At 56.7% G+C, this 22433-nt stretch overlaps 1 protein-coding gene across 7 annotated transcripts in view; it reads left to right on the forward strand.

Moving 5' to 3' along the window:
- The window catches only part of Itprip (inositol 1,4,5-trisphosphate receptor interacting protein), a 29923-nt gene that overhangs the window by 5373 nt on the left and 2117 nt on the right, over window positions 1-22433 (forward strand). For 4 of the 7 annotated variants that reach the window (XM_033761441.1, XM_010626485.3, XM_010626488.3 and 1 more), the window contains exons 2-3: window positions 11690-11969; window positions 12378-18536. In XM_033761441.1, the coding sequence (XP_033617332.1) occupies window positions 12385-14040 (1656 nt within the window). In that variant the 5' untranslated portion in view covers window positions 11690-11969; window positions 12378-12384 and the 3' untranslated portion in view covers window positions 14041-18536. Of the gene's footprint in view, window positions 1-6878; window positions 7429-10917; window positions 11970-12377; window positions 18537-22433 lie in introns of those variants that run through there. The other 3 variants (XM_010626484.3, XR_004516310.1, XM_019207795.2) reach the window with 3 other exon arrangements.

Below are 22433 nucleotides of genomic sequence, written 5' to 3' on the forward strand. Positions count from 1 at the left end.
AGCCCCCCCCCCCCCAGAGGGGGCGGATGTGTTTGCCCCTGCTCAGGACAGTCCTGAAAGGTCTAAGCCGAAAGCCACAGAGATGAGAGAGTCAAACCTACACAGCTGTCCCCTGGAGCCTGAGACTGTGTGCCACCTCGGGCCTCTGCCTGGACACCGTGGCCCAGTGGCCACAGGAAGCCTAAGGAATCCCACAGAGTGGCAGGCCATTATAGCCACTCGGGGGCCTGAGGCAGAAGGATCACAAGTTTGAGGCTATCCCAGGCATCTCAAAATAAAAATTGTTAGAAAGGCAGCTCAGAAGTGGGGTACTCTCTGGTATGTGGAAGGGCCTGAGTTCAAACAAGCCCACGAATTTTGAATGTCAAGGCCAGAAGCTAGCAAGCAGATCACCGATCAGCAGCTTGCTCAGGCTGAGCCTCTGGGCCCTGCCGCTGTGGGGGGCATACTCTGACGTGAGCAGACAGAACTCTGTTTCCTTGTCTGCCCAATGGGGATGGAACTCCGGCATCCCTAGGAGAGAAACACAAAGCCCCTGACTGTCAAATGGCTCCCTTCCTGGCGGACACTCACTGCTAAGGACAGGGCTGTCTGGGAGGCTGCCTGGGCCAGGCGTCCTCCTCCGTCCTGGTCCAACCCAGAGGAGGTGGCACCCTTGGGGCCTGGCTGTCTGTGCAGAGCTCCCGTCGTGCTCCTCATGTGGACGTGCTGCTCTCAGGGGAACCGTGTCCAAAGCCTTCTTGGCTGCAGCCTGGGCCCTGTCCAAAGCCACGAAAGGGCCCTTTGTTGGAGATTTGTTCTCAAGTCTAGAAAGGCAAGGCCGCAGCAGCCGGGGTCCGCCCTGTGTGTAGCCCCCAAAGCCCGAGTTCATCCTTGGTGGTCCCTCCCCGCTCACACCCTCTGCCCTGTCTGGGCCTCCAGGTGTGCAGTCTCGGCTCTCTGTCCTACACTCAGAGCCAGCTCCTGAAGACCTCCACTCCAGTCCAGACCCTTCTCAGACTCTCCTGCCAAAGATACTTAAGGCCCCTGGGCGTCACTGCCTTTTTTGTGCCCGTATTTCATCTAAATTCTCACACGCCCTCTCTGATAGGACAGCCAGGAAAATGCAGCACGTTCCTTCATCTGCCTGTTCATTTGCTCCCCAGGCGCCTCACGGCCTGGTGGGCCTGGTGGAGGGGCTGTGGTGGTGCTGGGCTGCAGAGAGCAAGGCTGTTGCTGAGCTTGGGGCTACCCTTCTCTCCCTCTGGCTGTCCCTGAGGACTTTAGGAGGAGGCAGGTGGAGGAGGAAGCCTGCTTATTGTCCCCAGGCTCTGGAGGAGCTGCAGGGACAGCGGTTTCCTTGCCCAGCAGAGTCCTTTCATTGCAAACAGCATGATTTCACAAATCAAAGGCAGACCTTGTCGTAACAAGACCGATGCCAACGACAGCATGGCGCGTGACTGTGCCCCTATGCCCAGAGCAGCAGCAGAGCCACAGCGAGTGGCAGAGTCAGGCCTCAGACCCAAGGCAGTGATTCCAGTTTGGCCCTTAGCGGCTGTACTCAAAGCCTATACCACAGGTGAGCTCTTAGCTAAGGGGCCTTGGGGCTGTTTCTTTCTGCGCAGCACTAGTGATACAGGAGATGAAACAGGACCTCCAAGTGATATCAGGGAAATGCCATGACTCCCAAACTGTCAGGTGTCTGAGGCCACATGGGTACAATGTGGGTTACAGCTGGGATCAACCAATGGGGATTCAAGTGCAGGGGCTTAGGTAGTAGCGACCCAGTGAGTCACGTAGCAAGTGTACGTGAAGAACAAAGAGCTTCGCAGGAGGCCGGCCCCGAGGATCCTGGTCCCCCCAGAGGTGATCGCTGTCGGTCTGGACTTCACTGTGCCAGGTGTTACCACTTACCTTGTCCTTGGGGAAGTTTGTGGGCCTGGTCGTTTTCTCTGTATCTTAAAGCCCTGCCTCCAGGGCTGTGTTCTCATCCTCTGCACCTACTCCCGGAGGGCCCAGCCCCATGTGGCCACCTACACGACTTCTGCCTCACTTAGCTGTCCACAGTGTCAGCGCAGCAGTGATGACGCTGTCTGGCTGCTTGCTGCCCACCACCCCAGTCCTCTGCACGCGTGTCCTAATCTGGGCTCCTCTGCCGTGATTTGGACCCCAGCCATGTGCCAGGCACGGCCTGGGCAAGCGCATGCATCACTCATTACCGCTCCATGCGGGCTGGAAACCCATGTGGCCGTGGGTTGTCCTCATTGTGTCATTGTTTTGTTTTGCGTAACTTGCAAGGGGTGTGGTTGTGCAGCACAGATCATTCTGTGTAGTCAGGTGATCCTGGCAGCAGTTTTGGTAACTGTTCCAAGCCTTAGGGTCTAGCAAGGAGGAAACTGGTCTGCTCTGACTAACAGGTGTGACAGCACCAGCCCTGGGGTTGAGTCCAGGCCCCTGCAGCAGGGTAGAACGCAGGACAGGAAGCCAGCCAGCAGCCCTGAAGTTTTTTGCAAGTGGTTTGGCCTCCCTCTTGTCTTTGCGTCTTGCTGTTCCTCTTTATTAAGATGAAACAGGCGGGTGTGTGTGTGTGTGTGTGTGTGTGTGTGTGTGTGTAGGTCCCTTTCTCTCCACCCCTCTCCCCTCCTCAGACCCCCTGAGGCCCAGGCTTTGTGTCAGGGACGCCTCAGCAGGGAGGCCTCTAGGCTCTGTCCAGGAGAGCAGTGGAAAGAACAGGCTGGGATTGGCTGTGGCCAGAATCTGGGTAAGAGACAGCGGCAGGGAGGCCGGGCTGGGGGTGCTGGCTGTCTGTGGCCATGGAAATGTCCCAGGGCCCAGCGTCCCCCATGCCTGGAGTCAGGTGGAGAGCTCTGCCACGCTCTTCTGAGCAGCTCTTTGTTCCCATCTAAGGATCAAAGGGAAAGTGGCTGGGCCTTGTCGGTTCTTTGAATTCCATGGACCCCCAGCTGGTCTACCAGGAGGAAGTAGGGGGTGGGAGTAGCCCGGAGGGCTTTGTTTTCCTTTGTGTCCTGGGACCAGGCCCCCTCTGTCCCACCGTCCCCCTCCCTCTGGGCAGGCCCTGACTCCTTGGAAAGCCTGCATCCCATCCATACAGCCTCAGCTCTGCCTGCCCGTGGCAGCCTGGGGCTCTGCTGTGCTGAAGCAGGGAGTGTGCAGAACACAGGGTGGAGCAGGGAAGGGGGCCCTGCCTCAGGACTTCCCACGGTGCTCCTGGAAGGGCCTAATGCATTTCCGCATCCTGGCGCCTGGCTCACCGGGATGGGCAGCCACCCTGAGAAGTACCAGCCCAAGCCATGCCAGTGTGCCTGGGACATGGCTAGTGTGTGGCATCTCTGGTTAGCTGGCACCTACGGTGGCAGGTATAGCAGTCAGAGGGCCTGGGGATATAGCTCAGAAACTGCCCAAGCCTCGGGCTCCTGCCTGTGGGATGGGGCTGGTAGCCCTCATGCCACCTGAGGAGCTTGCCTGCGTGAAGAGCCTTAGTGAACAAGTCCGCCTCCACCCTGCTCCGTCCCTTCCCGGACAGACGGAAGGATCTGTCTCTGTGTAGGGGCAGCAGGATGCTTCCTTGGCAGTGGTCTCACTGTGGGGAAACTTGGGTCCTGGCCCACTGAGATGCCAGGCCTAGGATGTGGTGTTCCGGGCACAGTCAGTGATCTGAGGCTGAGACAGCTGTGGGGCCCCTGAAGCTGGTGGAGCCAGGCCCTGAACAGCAGACTTAAAGCTTAGACCTGCTCTGTGTGAGAGCCAGAAGCCACCAAAGTGCAGAACTTTGGGGTGGGGGAGCTAGGAGCACTGACTGGAGGCTCTCTGCTGGCTGGTTGTGAAAGCCCTGCCTCACAGAGGCAAAGGCCAGGGCAGGGGTGGCTGGAGACTGGGGGTTCCCCCAAAAAGGGGAAGGCGGCTCCTATCCGGAAGAGAAGACTGCATTGCACACTGAGGCTTCCTCAGCCTCCTGGGGCTACCAGAACAAAATCCCAAGAACTCTGGCCATCCTGGGGCCAGCAATCTGAAATCTAAGTGTCCACGGAGCCGCTCCCCTGCAGGCTCTAGGGCTGTGGTGGTGAACTTGTGGCACGCTGCATGGGCTTGTGGTACTACTGAATGCTCCAGAAGGTTCTCCTGCGCTGCTCCAGGGGGGTCCTGCCTTGCCGCCTCCAGCGTCAGATGCCCTTGGCTGGGCAGGCACCTTCCTCTCACCTCCACCCTACCCCTTCTCCTCCCTCCCACCCCCTCTGTCTCTTCGCGAGGACACTTGCTGTTGGATTTAGGGCCTGCCTAGGGCCGGCAGGATGCTCTCACCTCCAGACCCTTAATCTGTGCACATCTGCGAAGACCCTTCCCACACCAGTTCACCTGCATCGGGTCTGGGTATCGGCCCGTGACACCTCTTTGGAGGGCTGGCTTCCACCCCTCATGGTGACTGCTGGATTTGAGGGGCCCTGGGGTGAGAGATGAGAGGACAGGGGACGTGGCCAGATGGAGAGGTTTTGGGAGAGCCCCTTCTGTGTCCCATCACTGCTTTGCCCTGGTGCTTCTCCCTCCTTTCCCCCATCCCATCACAAAGCCACAGGCACCACCCCACCTGCCTGTCCTGGTGATTCCTGTCGCGTCGCGTGGGTCAGGGCTCCTGGACGGAGGGATGCCGTCTGTCTGGGAGATGGATGGCTTCCTTCCCTCCGACAGACAGGCCGGGGGCCGGAGGCTGTGGCGCTCCCACCCAGAATCGCAGGCTCCAGGCTGCTGTGTTTCCTGTGCCTCGGCTGCCCGGTCACCCCATGACCCTGGTCCAGGGGTGTTGCGTGGCCTCCCTCCCTGTTCCCAGCAGACTTTTGATGGTGAGATCGGGCATTTCCTGTGAGTCTAGCCTGTGTCCACACATAGGGAAGAGGGTACTGTCCCCGCTCGCTGGTACTCTGCCTCCATGGGCATGTGGTGTGGGGTTTGGTCTTTTCTCTCTGTCTCTCTGACTCTCTCTGTCTCCTCTCTTTCCATCCCTCCCACCTCCCTCTCTCCCCGTTCCTCCTTGACCAGGCTCCAGTCTTGACCTATAGGTTCCACTGGTCAATCTGAGGTCTCCCCCAGCTTAGGGAGGCTGGGGCCATGCTCCCGTCCATAGACCACACTGTAACCCACACTCCTCAGCACCCAGCCCTTAGATCGAGAGCCATGGGGAAGGGGAGGAGACCCTGTGGCATTGTGAGCAGCCTGGCACAGACGCAGCCCTCAAACACTCGTGATCATTCCTCCCCTCCCCATTTGGCAGCTGGGCTCTTGCAGGGCAGGGGAACAGAATTAGGACCGGGCCTGGGGAGAAAGGTCCTCGGGGGGGTCAGGGTGAGGAGTCTGTGCTGGGCAGGAAGTGGAGGGGGCAGTGCAGGTCAGGGGCCACATGCCTGGGGCCACGGATGTGTCTTCCTGGGTTCATGTGGCCTTGAAAGAATTTTTGAAATAGCAGCTAACACTTTAAGGTTGGAGGATTTTGATCAATCCCAGACTACTGGCTGCTCTTTGGGGAAAAGGTCTTACCATACTTGGTACACAGGATGTGTGTGTGGTGGCTGTCCCCTAGGGCCACCCCCAGGACTGAGGGTGCAGCACAGCCGGGCTTGTTTTCCCTAGGGGCTGGGCACCGAGGCACTTGGTTTCACAACCTCTGACACCAGGGAGAGTGACCGGAAGATCGGGAAGAAGAAGTGGTGGTGGGGTCTGTGACCAAGTGGGGCAGCTCCAGGGTGCTGAGCAGGGGAGGCCTTGGGCCAAGCCCTTTACCTGCTTTCTCAACTACATTTGTTAGTCCTCTTCCTTCCTCTCCCCTCACTTCCTCTCCTTGCCTGCCCTCCCTCTTCTGCAGCCCTGTCCCCAGGTAGGGTGCATGTGAAGCGAGGTCCCACCCCCAGGTATTATGGTGGCTCTGAAGCCCTGCCAGGCTTTTTTCCTTCCATGCTTCCCCGGGTGGTCCTCAGGGCTGCTGTGAGGAGGGAGTTGGAGGAGACCTGCACTGCCGCAGCCCCGCCTGCCCCACCAGGCCGGCTCTCATGGAGACATTGGGAGCCTGTGCTGCACCCAGCCCCAGGGCTTGCGGGACCTATGGCTTGGGCAGAAGGCAGGAGCTGTGGTGAGCAGTCCTGCAGTGGTTCTGAGGAGGGCGAGCCAGCTGTGGGAGAGAGTGCGCGAGTGTTAGTTTTGACTGGGAAGCTGCCCGCGCCCCAGCCTCAGCAGGGCTCAGACTTCCAACTCCAGCACCATGCGTTCTGCCGTGATTTTGCACAATCCTGCTTCCCCGAGGCCTAGGAAGCTGGGGTGCAGCCACCCTGTATGACGGTGGTGCCGGGAGGTGCCCAGGCCACCTCTTCTGGACGCAGGGCCTAGATTAACTCAGCTCTTAATTCTTTCTTGATCTGTGGCTTTATTCCCCCAAACAGTTGTATGCTTCCTGGGGGGGGGGGCAGTTCCCAGCACAAGAGCAGGCAGATGGAAGAGCTTGACCCAGACTCACGACAGTGTGGATTACCCGACTCCTTTCCTAGAGATCCTGGAGACATGGGGAGCGGGACCAAGCCAGGCCCCCAGGCCTGGGCTCAGAGGTCCCCTCTGTTGCCAGCCACCTCCTTTATTCCAGTGAGAAAGGGGAGCCATCAGCTGCTCCTTTGGGCTGTGTGGGTGACACTGGGCTGGGGCTGCTTCTGCTGTTGTCATTGGCAGAGTGACACTGGACCAGCTGAGCTCAGGGCAGGCCATGGGTGAACCCCAAGATGGGAGCCTCCTCCTGCCTAGCCCGAGGGTGCCTGGCTGGGAACCTGGTGTGGGAGCGGGCAGGAAAACCCAGAGATTCCACCTGGAGCTCCTGATCCGCTCACCTGGGTTCCCCTGAGAATGTGCCTCTCTGACCCAGTGGAGGTGGAACTGTTACTGCAGGCACCTTCCGGGGAGCAGGGGGCCTGGGCACCCCTGTAGCCCAGGTGGGTGCTGGCTGTGGTAGGGCCGGGGTGTGACAGACAGGTCACGGGACTGGACAGGCTGGTTTAGGGCTGTGTCTGGGTGTGGGTGTGGATGGGGCCCAAGGGCTGCAGGCGGAGCGAGGAGGGGCCCCAAGGATCAGGAATCATAGTCCCCCCCAGTGTGCTTTCATACCCTCGCTCGCTTGCCCTTCACACCCAGCGATCATTCTGCCCGCAACGTGACTGACATGGTGGCCGTCTGACTCCCCGTGGTTCTTCCTACCAGGGCTCTGCCGTACCCATCTGAGGTCGCCAAGCTCCTGGCGCGTCCCTGGTGCTGTTGCTGCCGCGCACTGCGGAACACCAGGCTCTGCGGGCGGAGGCGGACATCATGGGCCTGGGTCTCAGCCCGGCTCTGACTCCTACGGCCTTGTTCCCGGGGCGTTGGTGAGCCCACCTGTGGAACAGGGACCACACCAGCTCGTGGAAGGTGACAGTGGCCCCTGGGACTGGCCAGCCCTTCATTGTGAGGCCTTTGGGAGTGGAGGTTGTGGCCACCGAACAGCTCTTATGGTGTCTGCTGGATGAAGCCGTCGTGGTTAGTGCTGTGGACCCAGGAAAGAGCTTCCTGATTCTCCTCTGGAGACTTGGGCAGTGGCCGGCCCCTGTGCCCTGGCCCTTTGCCAGCTAAGTGTAGCTGTGAGCTCCTTGAGCCCCTCTGTGGCAGAGGCGGGGGGGGAGGAACTCAGGAGGCCTCCCATCCACTTCCTGGCCAGCAGATAAAAGCCCGCTCATGACCCAGTGCTGTGCTCCAGCTGCAACATCCAGCCGGTGTTACTAGCCATGGGTGTGGACAGCCTCGGAGAGAGGGGAACTTCGGGGCAAGGCAAGCGGGTGTCCTTGGAAGGCAGGCAGAGGCCCCTGGAGATGGAGTGTTTGCATGTGTGCACATGCCAGGGGTATCGTGCAAAGGTCAGGCCCCGTTCTGACCTGGGCCCTCCAGGCTTGTGTTGGGCCGGCTTGGTTTGGGAAGGGAAAGTAGCAGAGGCTCAGACTCAGGCTGTGCACTAGCCACTGAGCAGCCACAGTTGCCTTCTGTCTCGGCCTGGCCCCTGCCCACTTGTGCAGGGGCTGCGTGGCCAGGAGCAGATGACAGCTGGAAAAGGGTCCTGGGAAGGAGGCCGTGCTTCAAGCAAGGTGAGTCAGTGGCAACCTCAGAGCCTTACCTGTGAAGGGGCGGGGCTGTAGAATGTCTCCCCCTTGCTGGGGGCCGTGTGTGGAGCTGTGTGTCAGGAACCTGGAGAACAGCCGAGCATTTTGTGCTTTCAGAGCACTTTTGAGCGTGGGTTCCTCCACGCCCTGGACTTGGGCAGGGCTGGCATGCTTGGCTGGTGAGGAAGCCGGCCTGTGGAAGCCCCAGGGAGAGGAGCTGGGACTTCTGGAGTGCCCGCTCTATGCCAGGCATTTTGCCAGGGTGCACAGTTGGTCTTCCCCCCTCCCTGTGAAGGAGGGGCTGCTCTGACCCCTCTGGCAGTCAGGCAGGGGGAGTCCTCCGGAGGCTGAGGATCCCCTGTGATCCTGCAGCAGGGGACACTGCCAAGTTCCAGGCCAGGGCTGCTGGGTCTTCAGCCCGGGCACTTTCCACTTTGTTGCGCTATTTCCCTGGTTTGTTGTCCCTTTTTCGGAGGGCGGAAGGGGGCTCTGTCCTGCCAGATCTCCGTATGGGGCGCTGTGAGCCCCTGCAGGTAGAGGCAGCTGTGCACTCCATCACAGCTGCCATTTTATAAGAATGGCACTTGGGGGCAGGCGTTTCACCAAAACCTTCACATCCGTTATGTTGTTCAAGCTCTACAGCAGCAGGAATTCTTTTTTCCGGGTGGTAGGTGAAGCCTCCTCCAGATGCTTGGAGGAGTTGGGCAAGTGTCCTAGGTCACATCCATCCAGGTCACATGCAGGGTTCCTGCTCAGTCTGTCTCCTGCAGGTCCATCCTCTTGGCCCCTGGGTTTGGTGTTTGGACCTTGCCTGCCCTGGTTCCAGGCGTCCCCAAGAGCCCACCACCCTCCAGCAGCCACAGGAGGAGCCCAAGTTAGCATAACAGAAGCCACTGGGTAGAAAGGAGGAGGCCTAAGTCCAGGCTGGAAGATGACACACTTCTCCATCAGGGGTGTGTCCCGTGAGTTGGCGTGGACACTGACTCCCTCCCGGGTGGTGAGTGGCCAAGGCTGTCCCCATGTCTGCTCAGGGCCTGTGGTGCCTGGAGGTGGCCCCTGTGGTACAGGGCCCTGAAGAAGCTCCTAACCAGCTGCCCCCAGATACTCGGCTGTAGGCGCTCTGCACCTTTAAAGTTGATCCGGCGTTGTGGTTTTGCCCTGAACACCCCGGAAGGACCTTCCATTGCTGTTTCGCTCATGTAGGAACTGGGGCTCACTTGTTTTTGCAGTTATCCAGCTCATTGCTCTTTGCCCATTCCTGTGCTCATTTTTCTCCTCCCTGCAAGACTGACTTCCTCTGCTTCCTCTTGGCCCCCCTCTGCTGACTATGGAAACTCTAGTCACTCAGTCACGGCTGAGCCTGAACCCGTCCGCACCTGGGCTCCACTGCAGCTGGACCTCCCTCCCCAGCCTTGTAGACCCTGCTGACAAGACCTCCTGAGCCTGGGCAGAGCTGTCTGAGTCACAGCAGAGGAGCAGCTTTGCCCGAGCATGACTGGCAGCCAGCCACATCTTGCCTTTACTGGAGACAACCTCCTGAGGCATCCTCACCTAGTGACACCTCCCTGCTCCTAGGCACCGGCAGGGCAGGAATTTCATTTTGCAAATTCCAGGTCAAGAGCTCAAGCCAAAGCAAGTAAGCTCCTAACCAGAAGCTCCCATAGGCCAGTGTTGGTTTGTGCCCACCCCCCATGGTGGGGGTGACTGGAGAAGCCCTCTGTGTTCTCTCTGTTCTGCAGCAATCTTCAAGACTGCCCTGATTTGCATTAGGCTATTTGCACTCTTCACTGAGGTTCCAAGGGCAGGGGTGGAAAGAGCAGGTTGTAAATCCCCAAGGTTCCAGTGGGAAGGAGGAGAAAGTGTAATGTAGGGTTTATATGAGGTGCCCCCTTATCTGAGGGGAATACTTCCAGGACCACCCATCCCTATGCCTGAAACCACAGGTAGTACTGAATCCTATACATATAGTGTTCTTCCTGTATATACATAACACATACTCAAATTTAATGTTTTTGTTTTTTTTTCATTTTAACTTGGTCTCTGTTTATCACACACTGTGGCCATAACTTTTGCCATTTGAGGTGTGATAGCAAAACTAATGTTTCTTTTTCCTTCATCACAATTTCAGGGACTGAAAATTCACCGATGCTATAGATTTTCATAGCCTTGGCATATGAGCTCCTTTAAGTTCAGAACTTTTATCTTTTCACTGAAATGAAGCACTTCACTGCTTTGTTTTGGCAGATCTTTACTGCCAGCCATTATTACTCTTACACTTTGGAGCCGTTATCAATTAAGTCAGACTTACTTGCCCACAAGCACTGTGATAGCATGATAGTCATCTGATGAGGATTCATGGGAGGGTAGCATATACAAGGTGGATATTCTGGGAAAATGCATGGTTCATATCCTGGTCAGGAAAGAGTAGAAAAGCATGAGATTTCAACACACTTCTCAGAATGATTATAGTTTAAAAATTATGGATTGTTTATTTCTGGAAATTTTCATTTACTATTTTCAGACCATAGTTGGCTGTAATTAGATGAAACCTTTGAAAGTGGAATCATGGATGGGAGTGGGAGGATACTATACTGTAAGACAGTACTTCCGACTTTAATGTGGGTGGTGTTAAGATACAGATTCTGGGGCCAGGGATGTAGCTCAGTAGTTCCGTCGCCTACCTCACACACAAGGACCAGAGTTTGATCCCTGGTACAAAAAAAAAATGCCCACAAGCACTGTGATAGCATGATAGTCATCTGATGAGGATTCATGGGAGGGTAGCATATACAAGGTGGATATTCTGGGAAAATGCATGGTTCATATCCTGGTCAGGAAAGAGTAGAAAAGCATGAGATTTCAACACACTTCTCAGAATGATTATAGTTTAAAAATTATGGATTGTTTATTTCTGGAAATTTTCATTTACTATTTTCAGACCATAGTTGGCTGTAATTAGATGAAACCTTTGAAAGTGGAATCATGGATGGGAGTGGGAGGATACTATACTGTAAGACAGTACTTCCGACTTTAATGTGGGTGGTGTTAAGATACAGATTCTGGGGCCAGGGATGTAGCTCAGTAGTTCCGTCGCCTACCTCACACACAAGGACCAGAGTTTGATCCCTGGTACCAAAAAAAAAAAACAGATTCTGATTGAATAGGTGTAGAGCCAGGGCTGAGATTCTGCATTTCTGACAGGTTCGTAGGAGCTATTGCAGCCCATGATCTATGAATCACGATTCGAATTGCAAGGGTTGCAAGACGTTAGCCCTTCCACTAGTCATTGGGGCCTAACGATCCATTTGTCCTGGGGGAATGGTGTGCTTTCTTTCAGTTAATCAGACTTGAAAGTGTGATACCTTATGAGGGAAACAAAGGACCTCAGTACCATGACACTGTGGGACATCATTGCTTTCTTCTTGGAGCAGGAGGCTTGATCTCCGAGAAGGTTTATGATGGCCAGACACATCGCTGTTCGGTGACAGGGCCAGCTTTGGAGCCTTCCGTTCTAACCACCAGCCTTCACTGTGTTGCAGGAAGACACAGGCATTCAACAGAATTCACTGGAGGTAGAAGACCATGTTTGATTTGGGATTATTTTGATTTCGTGTGATGGAAAAACAGCTGAACAGGACTTAAAGGAAAATGATTTCTTCATGGACTCATAAGGCTGCAAAAGCCCAGAAATAAAGGCTCCCTGCACAGTGGGGCCCAAGGGTCTGTGTCCTGCAGTTGTCTTCCTCAGGCAGCCCCCGCCCCAGCGGTGGGGAGTTGGCACTGCAGGTGTGATCCCCGCCCGGCAGCCCTTGAGGCAGGGTAAGACTCCTCCCCATGGTCCCAGCAAGCCCCTCTGCCCTTCAGTGGCTTGGGTTAAGTCATTTGTTCATCAGAGAACCAGTCTCTGGTTGTGGCTGGGGTGGTTCGTGAAGCAGTCTGACCATCTCGGGCCTGCATGGTGCACACCCTGGAACCAAGGGTGAGGTTTGTCCACACCTTGGCCCTGAGCACCAGTGGATGAAAGGTTTGGCCCGCAGGGTCAGCAGGGCCCTGCCACCAGTAAGAGGAGTGTCCAGCAGACTGACCTAGGTGTCCACCACAGGTGTCCACCACCTCCTTCCTGCAGGCCTGGTGGCTGGGGCTGGGCGGGAGAAGAACGGAGACAGTTGCAGGCTCCATGGGGCAGGGCATGGAGGAAAGTTGACCTAAATCTCCTCTCCGTTCCAGGAAGGCCATGGCCCTGCCACTCTTCCGGGTGTGTCTGGTGGTGGTGACGGCCATCGTCAACCACCCACTGCTGTTCCCGCGGGAGAACACCACTGTCCCCGAGAGCGAGGAGGAGATCATGCGCAAGATGCGGGCCCACCAGGAGAAGCTGCAGCTGGAGCAGCTGCGCCTGGAGGAGGAGGTGGCCCGGCTGGCTGCTGAGAAGGAGGCCCTGGAGCAGGCAGCCGAGAAGGATCGGCAGCAGCACGAGACCCACGCTGCCTGGGACCTATGGAGCACGCTGTGCATGATCCTCTTCCTCATCATCGAGGTGTGGCGGCAGGACCACCAGGACGCGCCCCCGCCCGACAGCCTGGGCAGCGAGGAGGATGAGCTGCCTGCGCTGGGAGGGGCCCCACTGCGGGACCTCTCACTGCCCAGCAAGGCCGAGCTCGGGCACTTCTACGACCGCTGCATCCGGGCAGCCACAGCTGACGCCGCCCGTACCAGGGAGTTCGTGGAAGGCTTCGTGGATGACCTGCTGGGAGCCCTGAGGAGCCTCTGCGGCCGGGACGTGGACATGGAGGTGGAGGACTTCGTCGGCGTGGACAGCATGTACGAGGGCTGGCAGGCAGATCGGCCTCTGCGGTGCCACCTGTTTGTGCCCTTCACACCCCCCAAGCCCTACCGTTTCCACCCCGAACTCTGGTGCTGCAGCCACCCCGTGCCCCTGGATCGCCAGGGCTACGGGCAGATCAAGGTGGGCCAGGTAGGGCACACCCTCGGCTGTATCTGCAGTAAGACCCCGCTCGGGGAAGACATGCTGTGCCTCCTCCACGGCCGGAGTGCCAGGGCGCCACCCAGCTGCGAGATGCCGGACCTGCTGTGTGCCCAGGAGGCCCCGTACCTGGACACCGTACAGGTCATGAAGTGGTTCCAGATGGCCCTCACCAGAGCCTGGCGCCCGATTGCCCACAAGTACGAGTTTGACCTGGCCTTCGGAGAGCTGGCCTCCCCAGGGTCCCTCAGGATCCGGTTCCGCTCGGGGAAGTGCGTGCCCTTCCATCTGACACCCGTGGTGCAGTGTGAAGACTCCGACCTGTACCTGGTACCCCCACTCTGCAGGGAGCCCTCTGGGGGTGGCCCGGCCTCCAGCACCGACTGGCTCCTGTCCTTTGCTGTCTGTGAGCGGCATTTCCTCAGGATGATGTCCAAGGCGCTGCCCGAGGGCGCCTGCCACCTCAGCTGCTTGCAGGTAGCCTCCTTCCTGCTCTCCAAGCAGCGCCGCCTGACGGGCCCCAGCGGGCTGGGCCGCTACCACCTGAAGACCACCCTGCTGCACCTCCTGCTCCTGCGGCGGGCTGCCGACTGGAAGGCCGAGCAGCTGGACGTACGCCTGCATGAACTGCTCCACTTCCTGGAGAAGAGCCTGCTTGACAAGAAGCTCCATCACTTCTTCGTGGGCAACCGCAGGGTGCCCGAGGCCATGGGACTTCCGGAGGCGGTGCTCAGGGCGGAGCCACTCAACCTCTTCCGGCCCTTTGTCCTGCAGCGCGGCCTCTACCAGAAGACCCTGGACTCCTTCTACGAGATGCTTAGGAATGCCCCGACGCTCATCAGAGAGTACTCCCTCCACGTGCCCTCTGACCACGCCGGCCTGCCCCCCAAAACTGTGGCCTTGTAGAGCATGTGGGATCTGGGCCCAGGAGGGAGGGCAGGTGTCCCACACGTGCCCCTCTGGGGCCTGCAGCCTGCAGCGGTGGAACCACGCCTGACGATGGCTTGCTTCCCTGATGGCCCTACAGGGGAAGCTGGGGAACTTCAAGGAGTGGTGCTTCACAGAGTGCTTTTGGGTCACACACAGCCTCGACAGTGACAGCTCTCTGCGGATGCTGGGCCGGAGAGAATGGAAGCGCTGATTTGCATCCCAGGTCCAATCTGTGCCTCCCATCAACATCAGATCTCCACAGATGCTGCTGCAGGGGACCCAGTGTGAAGACCCAGCAGCCTATTCCCAGGCGGCCTTGGCCCCAGCTGTTGGTAGCCAAAGCACAAATAGTGGCAGCCGTGGGATTCACAACTCGTGAGCACCTGGTGCACAGCAGTAGGGGTTGCATGGGGGTCGCTACTTCTTACACGGTTAGGAGACGTGACCCGGTCGTCGCAGCCCTGAGTGGCTCATGGGTGCTTGTGGGTAGAGAGCAAAGCTGGCCACTCTTCTCACTCAGGTGCCCCCTTCCCTCCTGCCCCTTCGTTACTGTGCTCACCCAGGTATCCTAGGTGCCATTTACGTGCCTGCCAGCTCAGTAGCCCCTTGTTTCTCTGTTCTCTCAACAGCTGGTCTCTGGCCATTAGCATGGTAGGGGAGGGCATGGGCAGATGGTGGACGCTGACCTAAGGAAGGAGGCGTGGTAACTGGGCAGGGGGTAGTGCCTGGGTCCCAGGCCCAGCTGGCAGTCCAGCCCAGTTCAGAGACAGCTGCAAAGCCCAGGCCTAAGGACCTACTGCCGTATCTGCATTGTCCTCAGGGTCCTGTGCTAGGGCAGGGTGGGCTTGGAAGCTGCCGTGGAAACCAGCTCAGTCCACTGGCCTAAGCCATTGCCCCCATTCCTCATGCTCAGGGACCTGCTTACCACACAGCCCTTGCCTGCCTGGGCTGGACCTGAAGATTCCAGCGGGGGCTGGAGACCCTCAGCAGGCCCAGAACCTGTGGCTTCATCTCCAGGCCTCCTCCCCCTTGGGGAGCCCGCTAGGGTTTCCTCTTGCACAGGGCGGGAGGAAGGGATGAGGCCATGCCTATGTTAAGCCCGCCATGTGCCCCAGCAGCATATCCAGCTGAGCCGAAGAGGGCCTGCTCCCCTACTCTGGGCACGCTCTCGCCTGGCATTTAGAAAGCTCCAGAAGGTGGGCTGTCCACCCAGGGTTAGGGGGAGGCTCGGCTGCAGACGGTGACAGGTCCTATGCCCCTCCCAAGCTCCCTGCCCTCTGGTCCACTTCCCGATGCAGGGCACTTTCTTATTTATTGAGCCCCCCATGCCCTGAGGCCAGGCCTGGGTCTCCCTAGGTGTCCCCTTTGCTTCCAAGAGGACATTCGCTGGCACATAACTGCATTCCTGATTAGACAGCTCCACGAGGGCCAGGCTGTGAGGCCCGAAGCTGCATCTGGAGCAGAAAGCAACATGGCTGTCAGTGTTCCATGCTGCCTTATTTATATTAAAGGAAGAATTGAATTCTCAAAAAGAGTAGAGATGGGCGTGCTGTTTGTTTTTACCTTGAGGAAATCTGTGAAGCTCCTAGGGCAGAGCTGGGGACAGGGCTGGGTGGATTTCCTATTGACAAGTGGAAGCTTTCACTCCCTTTTTATTCTGACACTTTGAGGAAACTTTAAAAAGTAACACAGTGAAGCATTTCTGTCTGGGTAGCTGTGCAATGCCTGCAGAGCTCCAGCAGGGTGGATCTGCACAGACCTGGCTTGGCCAGGGAAGCAGCAGGATGCTTTCTGTCTGAATTTGAAAGAGACCAGTGCTGTGACAGGCAACCCTGGCCCTGTCAGCCCTTGGGCCTTTCCCGAAGGACGCTATCTCCCCTTCCTTGGAGGACTCGTGTTCTCCCCAGCCTGTTTTCCCCATGCCGGCATCCACCCCCTCGCCCTGTAGAAGGCTCTGGGGCTGTGTTCACTGCGCCCCTGACAAGGGGAGCTCCAGAGGGCCCTCAGCCAAGAGGTTACTGTGGCTGGAGGGTGGGGGGCGCTGCAGCTTCAGAAGCTCCAGGCCCTGCGTTAGCCAGCTTTTCCTGACCGACAAATACCCACAGCAGGCTGCTGAAGAAGAAAGGAGGTTTAGCTCAGTCTTGGAGACTCAGAGTTCCAGACAGGAGCCTGTTCGCTGAGCTTCTGGTGAGAGAGGTGGATAGTTGCATCCTGTGAGGAGCTAGTGTAGGAGCAAGGCCCATCGTGAGCCAGGGAGTGGAGCTGGGGGGCTGGGCCGAGATTCTATGGCATCCCTCTTGTGTGAACTAACCAGTCTCGTGGGAAACGCCTGATTCTTTACGATGCACTGGGCCCGCCTAGTACAGGTTCACCCTCCTCCCAAAGCCACTACTCGAGGACCCAGATCTCCGGGGAACACACAACAGTCTCCCCAGAGCTCCTCCTTCGTGCCACGCTGAGGCACCAGGACGAGAACCTGGAGCCAGCTAGCAGCGGTGGCTCGTTCTCACCAGTGTTCAGGCCACCTGGAGAGCTTGCTGGCATTCCCAGGTGCTGCCTTCGACCTACGTGTGCTCAGAATCCAGACTAGAGTGGCCAGGGAGGGCTCTGTTTTTAAGGCCTTCCCTAGTGGCTGGCAGCACCCCTGTTGAAGGAAGAAAGACTCCCACTTCCTTTCCACATGGAAATTTCAAGAAAACCCAGTGGTCTGCTTTTCCTACAGGACTATTGGGAGCTAGCTAGCCCTGGGAGAGGCCGAAGGAGCCTGCAGGATTGTGTAGTCCATCAGCTCGGCCCCAGCCTCAGCTCAGCCACACTGCCGCCAGGGACGAGCGCACAGCAGACTGGGAGCATGGACTTCTAGCAGGTCCTTCACAGTTCGCAGGCATCTGTGGGAGACCCATGTGCAAGGGGCATCTAGAAGACAAAGCTAAACCGGCTGAGACCGAGACCAGGTGACCTTCCAACACTCACCTGAGAAGAGCACCATAAGAAAGACCAAAACATTGCCAGTGGGTCCCACATGACCAGGAGAACCCTTTCTCCACGTGACCCCATGGTACCCATCACTGCAGGCTCCTGGCCATGCCGGGCAACTTGCCATCTAGGAATTGGGTCCAGGACCTATACTGCAACAGCTGCCCAGGTAATCCTGGAAGTCCAAGAGCCACAGGTTCCAGAGGCAATAAGGGAAGGCCCGGCAGCAGGGGCCGCTGCCTAACAGCACTGCGGCCAGAATCGAGGGGCATGGGAGCAGCAGAGGTCGGGCCCTGTGCTTGGCTCTCACTGGGTCACTCCCAGCTGCTGGCTCCAAGTTCGTGCCTGGACTTAGGTGGGTGCCTTTGTCTTCTCTGCTTCCTGCATGAGGAAAGGGACCCTGAGAGTTCAGTGACTTGTCTGAGATCACACCGGTGTGAGGAGTGGTCAGGATTCCAGCCAGGCAGTGCCACCAGGGTGTGATCAACATACAGAACAATTTTTTTAAAAATCTATTAGCAGTGAAAGATACTGCCATTAATTGCCCTCAGAATATCCCCCGGCTCCCCACCCCTGTGCTTCACACACACAGACCCCATCGCTCCTGCTGCTGTAAAGTGTTCTGAAGACCTCAAGCGCCTTCCACTGTGATCACAAGTACAGTGCATGCTGGGTGCCTTGCAGCAGAGGCGGGCCCGGTGCCTACATGGCTCCCTGGCCTGGCACTGTGCAACTTCCGGCTCCCCCTGAAATCAAAATGAGCGTGAGAGCAAATGTTCTCAATCTGTTTTTGGCACTGTGGTACAGCCCTGGCAGCACAATTGAAGATGCAGAAGAGGACTCAGATCCGCTTCAGAGTGGCGAGTGTGTTTGAAGCAAGGGGGGTGCTTGCGGGGGATTCGTTATAATGTCTTTTGCCTTAATATTTTTCAGTTAAAACATTCACTAGATTTTTCCTAATCATGCCTCATAAGTTGAGATATACAAAGAAATCGTGGAAAATAAGGTTGAAAAGGTAAAATGGGGCTGAACCACAGAACTCCTGGGATTCGAATCTAAAGCCAGCTTGGACTCCTACAACAAACACTTGGTGAGCCCGTGGCAGTTGCTGAGTGAGATAGAATTTGATTCACCCCAAGCCAAGCTGCGCCGTGGGTCCTTGAGGACATGGTCAGTGCTGCAGGGAAGTGGGCATCTCCAGAGCAGGGCTGTGGCAAGGGAGTCCGTGAGTGTCCAGGAAATTGTCGCTCCAGCCTCCAGGGCTGGGACAGTCTCCTGCCCACCTAGTCTCTGCCTGTGGGACAGCACTGGGAGGCCGGTGCACCCTCCTCTGATGCCCCCTTGGCCCTGCCCGCCCCATGGATGAGGGATGAGGGCATCATGGGGTTAAGGTTTTGCGTCACCAGCTAAAGATCACGTGTTCTTTGGTCTAGTTTCTCGTTTTAAAAGATAAAAGCAGCCGGGAATTTAGCTCAGCGGTTTGGTGGCCTGCCTTGCAAGCGCAAAGACCTGAGTTCAATCCCCAGTACCAAAAAAAATAATAAAATAAAAGATAAAAGCAATACAGCCGGGATGAAAAAAAAGAATTTAACACTGACAGAAGTCAATTAGGACAAAAGCTCCCGATCCTGAGTTCTTGAGTCTGCTCCCCAGAGAAGAGAATTACGTTTCTTGTATGTCCTTCCAGAATTTTTCTGTATATATGCCTCACCTCTGTGTGTGTCTCCCCTTTTTTGGTTTTGCTTTTACATAAGTGGCTTCACACCGTCTAACTGTCCTTGGACGTCACTTGGGGACATTTGGCTCTGCCTTACTGTAAAACAGCTGCTCACTTCCTTGCTGAGGGCCTGCAGTCCTCTGCTGGGGGCATTCTAGTTGTCCCCCTCCTTTCCTGTTACAAACAACACTGCATCAGACATCTGTGAGCACAGACTGTTTGAAGCAGCCCTTCCTCTCCTGGTGGTCCCTACATGCTTAGCAACATGCTGTATGTAAAGTGGCCACCAAGCACCTTCCCATCAGAGAAACTGGCAAGGGTTTAGGCAGTCAGGGCTCAAGAGTAAGGAAAAGGCATCTGGCCAGGTGCTGAGGACAGAGGTGCTCCACGCCCTCCTGGTCACTCTCGGGTCAGGCACTGTGTAGAGAGCGCCTGTGTAAGACAGACTCTGTCCCCAGGGGGCTGGCTCTGCAGAGTACCCCAGAGACCATGAGGGGCAGAAGCTGAAAGTGAGTTTATGCAGCTGAGGCCTGCGCAAGGAGAATGTGCGGACAGCCGGGTGAGCTTTGGAGCTTTGCGTTTGAGCCGTCAGTCTTTCTCTTATACTCGCAGAAATGGGAAACACCTCCCTCAGAATCCCCAGTCCCCCACTGTTCTGTCTCCCCAGCACTTGTACTGATCCTGGGCTGGTCTACTTCCTCCTGTGCAGGGTGAGCCTTGCTTTCTAGGTACAAGTAGCGTTGGCTATCCCTCTAATGCTGCTCTCCAGCCTCACAAATAAACCAGAAATAAAACCCAACAGACGGAGTGCGGTAACCTCAGAAGCAGTTCTTTCTCCATGGGAAGAGAGGTTTTAAAAGTTCAGAGTGATATTTCCAAGACCAGTATGGAGACAGCAGGAGTTTGGTTCCATTTGTTTCTTTAAAACCATTAGTGATATTTTTGGTTTCTCTTGGGCAACTTTATTTAAAATAGAAATAGAAAGCAAAGATCTACTTCCTGTTTCCCTCACCAGCCACCCTGGGCTGCATTCCCAGCCCCCACAGCCCCTCTGCTCACCTGCTCCTGGAAGGGACCAGCAGGCTCTGGAGTCTGTGCCTCCCCAAATTCCAGCTCTGCCCATTACCACCCACGTGACATCTGTGTAAGTGACGCCACCCTGGAGCCTCAGTTTGTTCATCTGTAAAATGGGAGCAATTAGGGCTTGCCTCAAGGTTGTGAACAATTATATGTAGCCAGGCATGGGGAGACAACCTTGTGATCCCAGCACTCAGGAGGCTGAGACAGGAGGATTGCAAGTTGGAGCTCAGCCTGGGCGACTTAATAACTTATCGAGACCCTGTCTCAAAAAACAAAAATAGATGGCTGGGGACATTGTTCAGCATGATGGCCCTGGGGTCGACCCCCAATAGGGAAACAAAATAGAGTTCTGATAAGAAATCAAAGCAGACTGGTCAAACCTCGGCAGAGTGTATCCTGGCTCTCCCCACCGAGCAGCCCAGTCCCCTCCATCAAGGAGCCGTGACTGACAAAGGATGCAGCTGAAAGAGAAAGCAAGGGAGAGGCCACTGCCAAGGCAGCCCCAGCAGGCAGCCTGCAGCCCTGAAGGGGAGCTCTGGCCTATGACTGACAGTATACACCCAGTCCCCTGTACCTCTCAAAGCCACTTCTGTTGGCGGAGGTCAGAGAATGGGAGAACCAGAAGGGGTTTCGGGAACACCCAGTCACCGTCCCTGCCACCACCACCGTCCCAGTCACAGATACCTCCCACCTCCCCCATCCGGACAGAACCAGACTCAGCCAGCTGGGCTCCAGTTCAGAGCCTCAGAGGAGGCCGCACAACCCCTGCCACTGATGCTAACGTGCTCTATGACGGTGAGGTCTGAAACACTGTGGTTTCAACTCATTCTTCCTTTTTCAGTCTGCAGGAGATACAGCTCCTGCCCTCAGCCTCAAGCTTCTAACACCTGTGTTCAAAGTGGTTGTCTTGGAGACGTAAGATCAGAGCAGGTTTCCTGTTTTATATTTGTGTACTTTTTAACCAGTGGTATTATTTCTGCCCCCAGGCTCCCAGTGAAAGCTCTTTGTGGAGCATTATTTAAATGTTTTTCTTTCCTATAGGTTGAGTTCTAGATCCATGCAGAAATCAGGGACAATTTCCTCTGTGGGTCAGGCAGGCAGCATAAAGACGTTCAGAGGTGAGCTGGGCATGGTGGTCTAATCCCAGCACCCTAGGAGGCTAAAGTAGGAGGATCACAAACTCAAGCCCAGCCTGGGCAACTTGGTGACTTGGTGAGACTGTCTAAAAATAAAAATATGGGCTTGGGGATTTAGTTCGGTGGTGCCGCGCCTGCCTCGCAAGTGCGAGGTCCCGAGTTCAATCCCGGTACTGCAAAATAATAAGTAAATAAAATAAAATAAAAAATAAGAAAGGGCTAGAAGCGTAGCTCAGTGCAAAGGCCCGGGGCTCATTAACCAGTACCAAAAAACAAAAAGAGCGAGGAGGAAGTGACAGCAGTGCAAGTGACCAGGACCCTGGCAGCCTGTGGAGGACACACTGCCCACGTGGCCTGTAGACCCCACACTGGGCCCTGGACCACCATCCTGTACTCTCTCCGTGAGCACTTCTCCACCCCCCCTTTCTTATTTCTAGATAAGCACAAGGAGCCCCAGAAGAAGAGAATGCTTTTATTTCCGGGACCCAGAGATGCCCTTTTCTGTGTCGTCCACAGCAGTTTGGGTCCTGCACCAAACACTGGCGAGCACACAGGTTTTAAAGCTGTAAAGTTAAGTCCTAGGACAGGCACCAGAGGTGGGCCCCTCTCTCCACCACGGATCCCAGGACTCCGCCATTCACTCCGCATCGCTCAGGTGCCATGGCAACGGGACTGCACATCCAGAGCAGAGGGTGCTGCAGCCAGCCTGGCACATGGCGTCTCTCCTGCCAGGTCCCCTCACCACACAGCTTGTTTCTGTCCAGCTGGCAGGGAGGAGCACCTGGTAACTACACAGGGCACAACACAGAGGACACAGTGGGCAGGAGGGCCTGGCAGAGATGGGAGAGAGGAGGCTGGGCAGGCTGCGCTAGAGACAGAAGCAGGGCACACAGACAGGCAAAACACCACGTGTGCTGCTGCTTGGCCTCCACAGAGCTGAGGGGCTGGGAAAACTCAGGGAGAAGAGAGCCAAAATCGCCACAGGCTGATCACAAGACACAAGCCTCTGGGGGAGGCGGGGAAGCTGCCGTGCACCAGCCATCCTGCTTGGCTGTCCCTTGTCTTGCTGTCTTCAGGGTCCACCTCTCCCCAGTCAAGCTCACAGAGGGGCCACATCAGAGCCAGGCCAGGCACTGTCACCAGACAAGCAGCTCACAACCAGGGCGAGGAAACACTGAGGTGCTCCCAGGGAGAAAGGGCCACGTCTTTGTCACCCCCATCCCCATCAGCCCGGTGTTTAGTACCCAGCAGGCTTCTGTGGGATGGACAGAAAGAAGATGCGATGTGAATCCAGCAGTGACCTTGCCGGGGACTTTTCAAGGCAGGATGCCGGTGACAGAACGTTTGTTTTGTGAGATATCCTGAGTGCTGGCAGTACCGGTGCAGTTCTGACGTAGTTAGTCCAGGGTGATACACGGGTGTTTCATTTCCTGCTTTAGAATTCTTTCCAGTCACAAGGC

The sequence above is a fragment of the Fukomys damarensis genome, unplaced genomic scaffold (genome assembly GCF_012274545.1).
Source record: "Fukomys damarensis isolate Sample0158 unplaced genomic scaffold, DMR_v1.0_HiC HiC_scaffold_8, whole genome shotgun sequence".
NCBI lineage: Eukaryota > Metazoa > Chordata > Mammalia > Rodentia > Bathyergidae > Fukomys > Fukomys damarensis.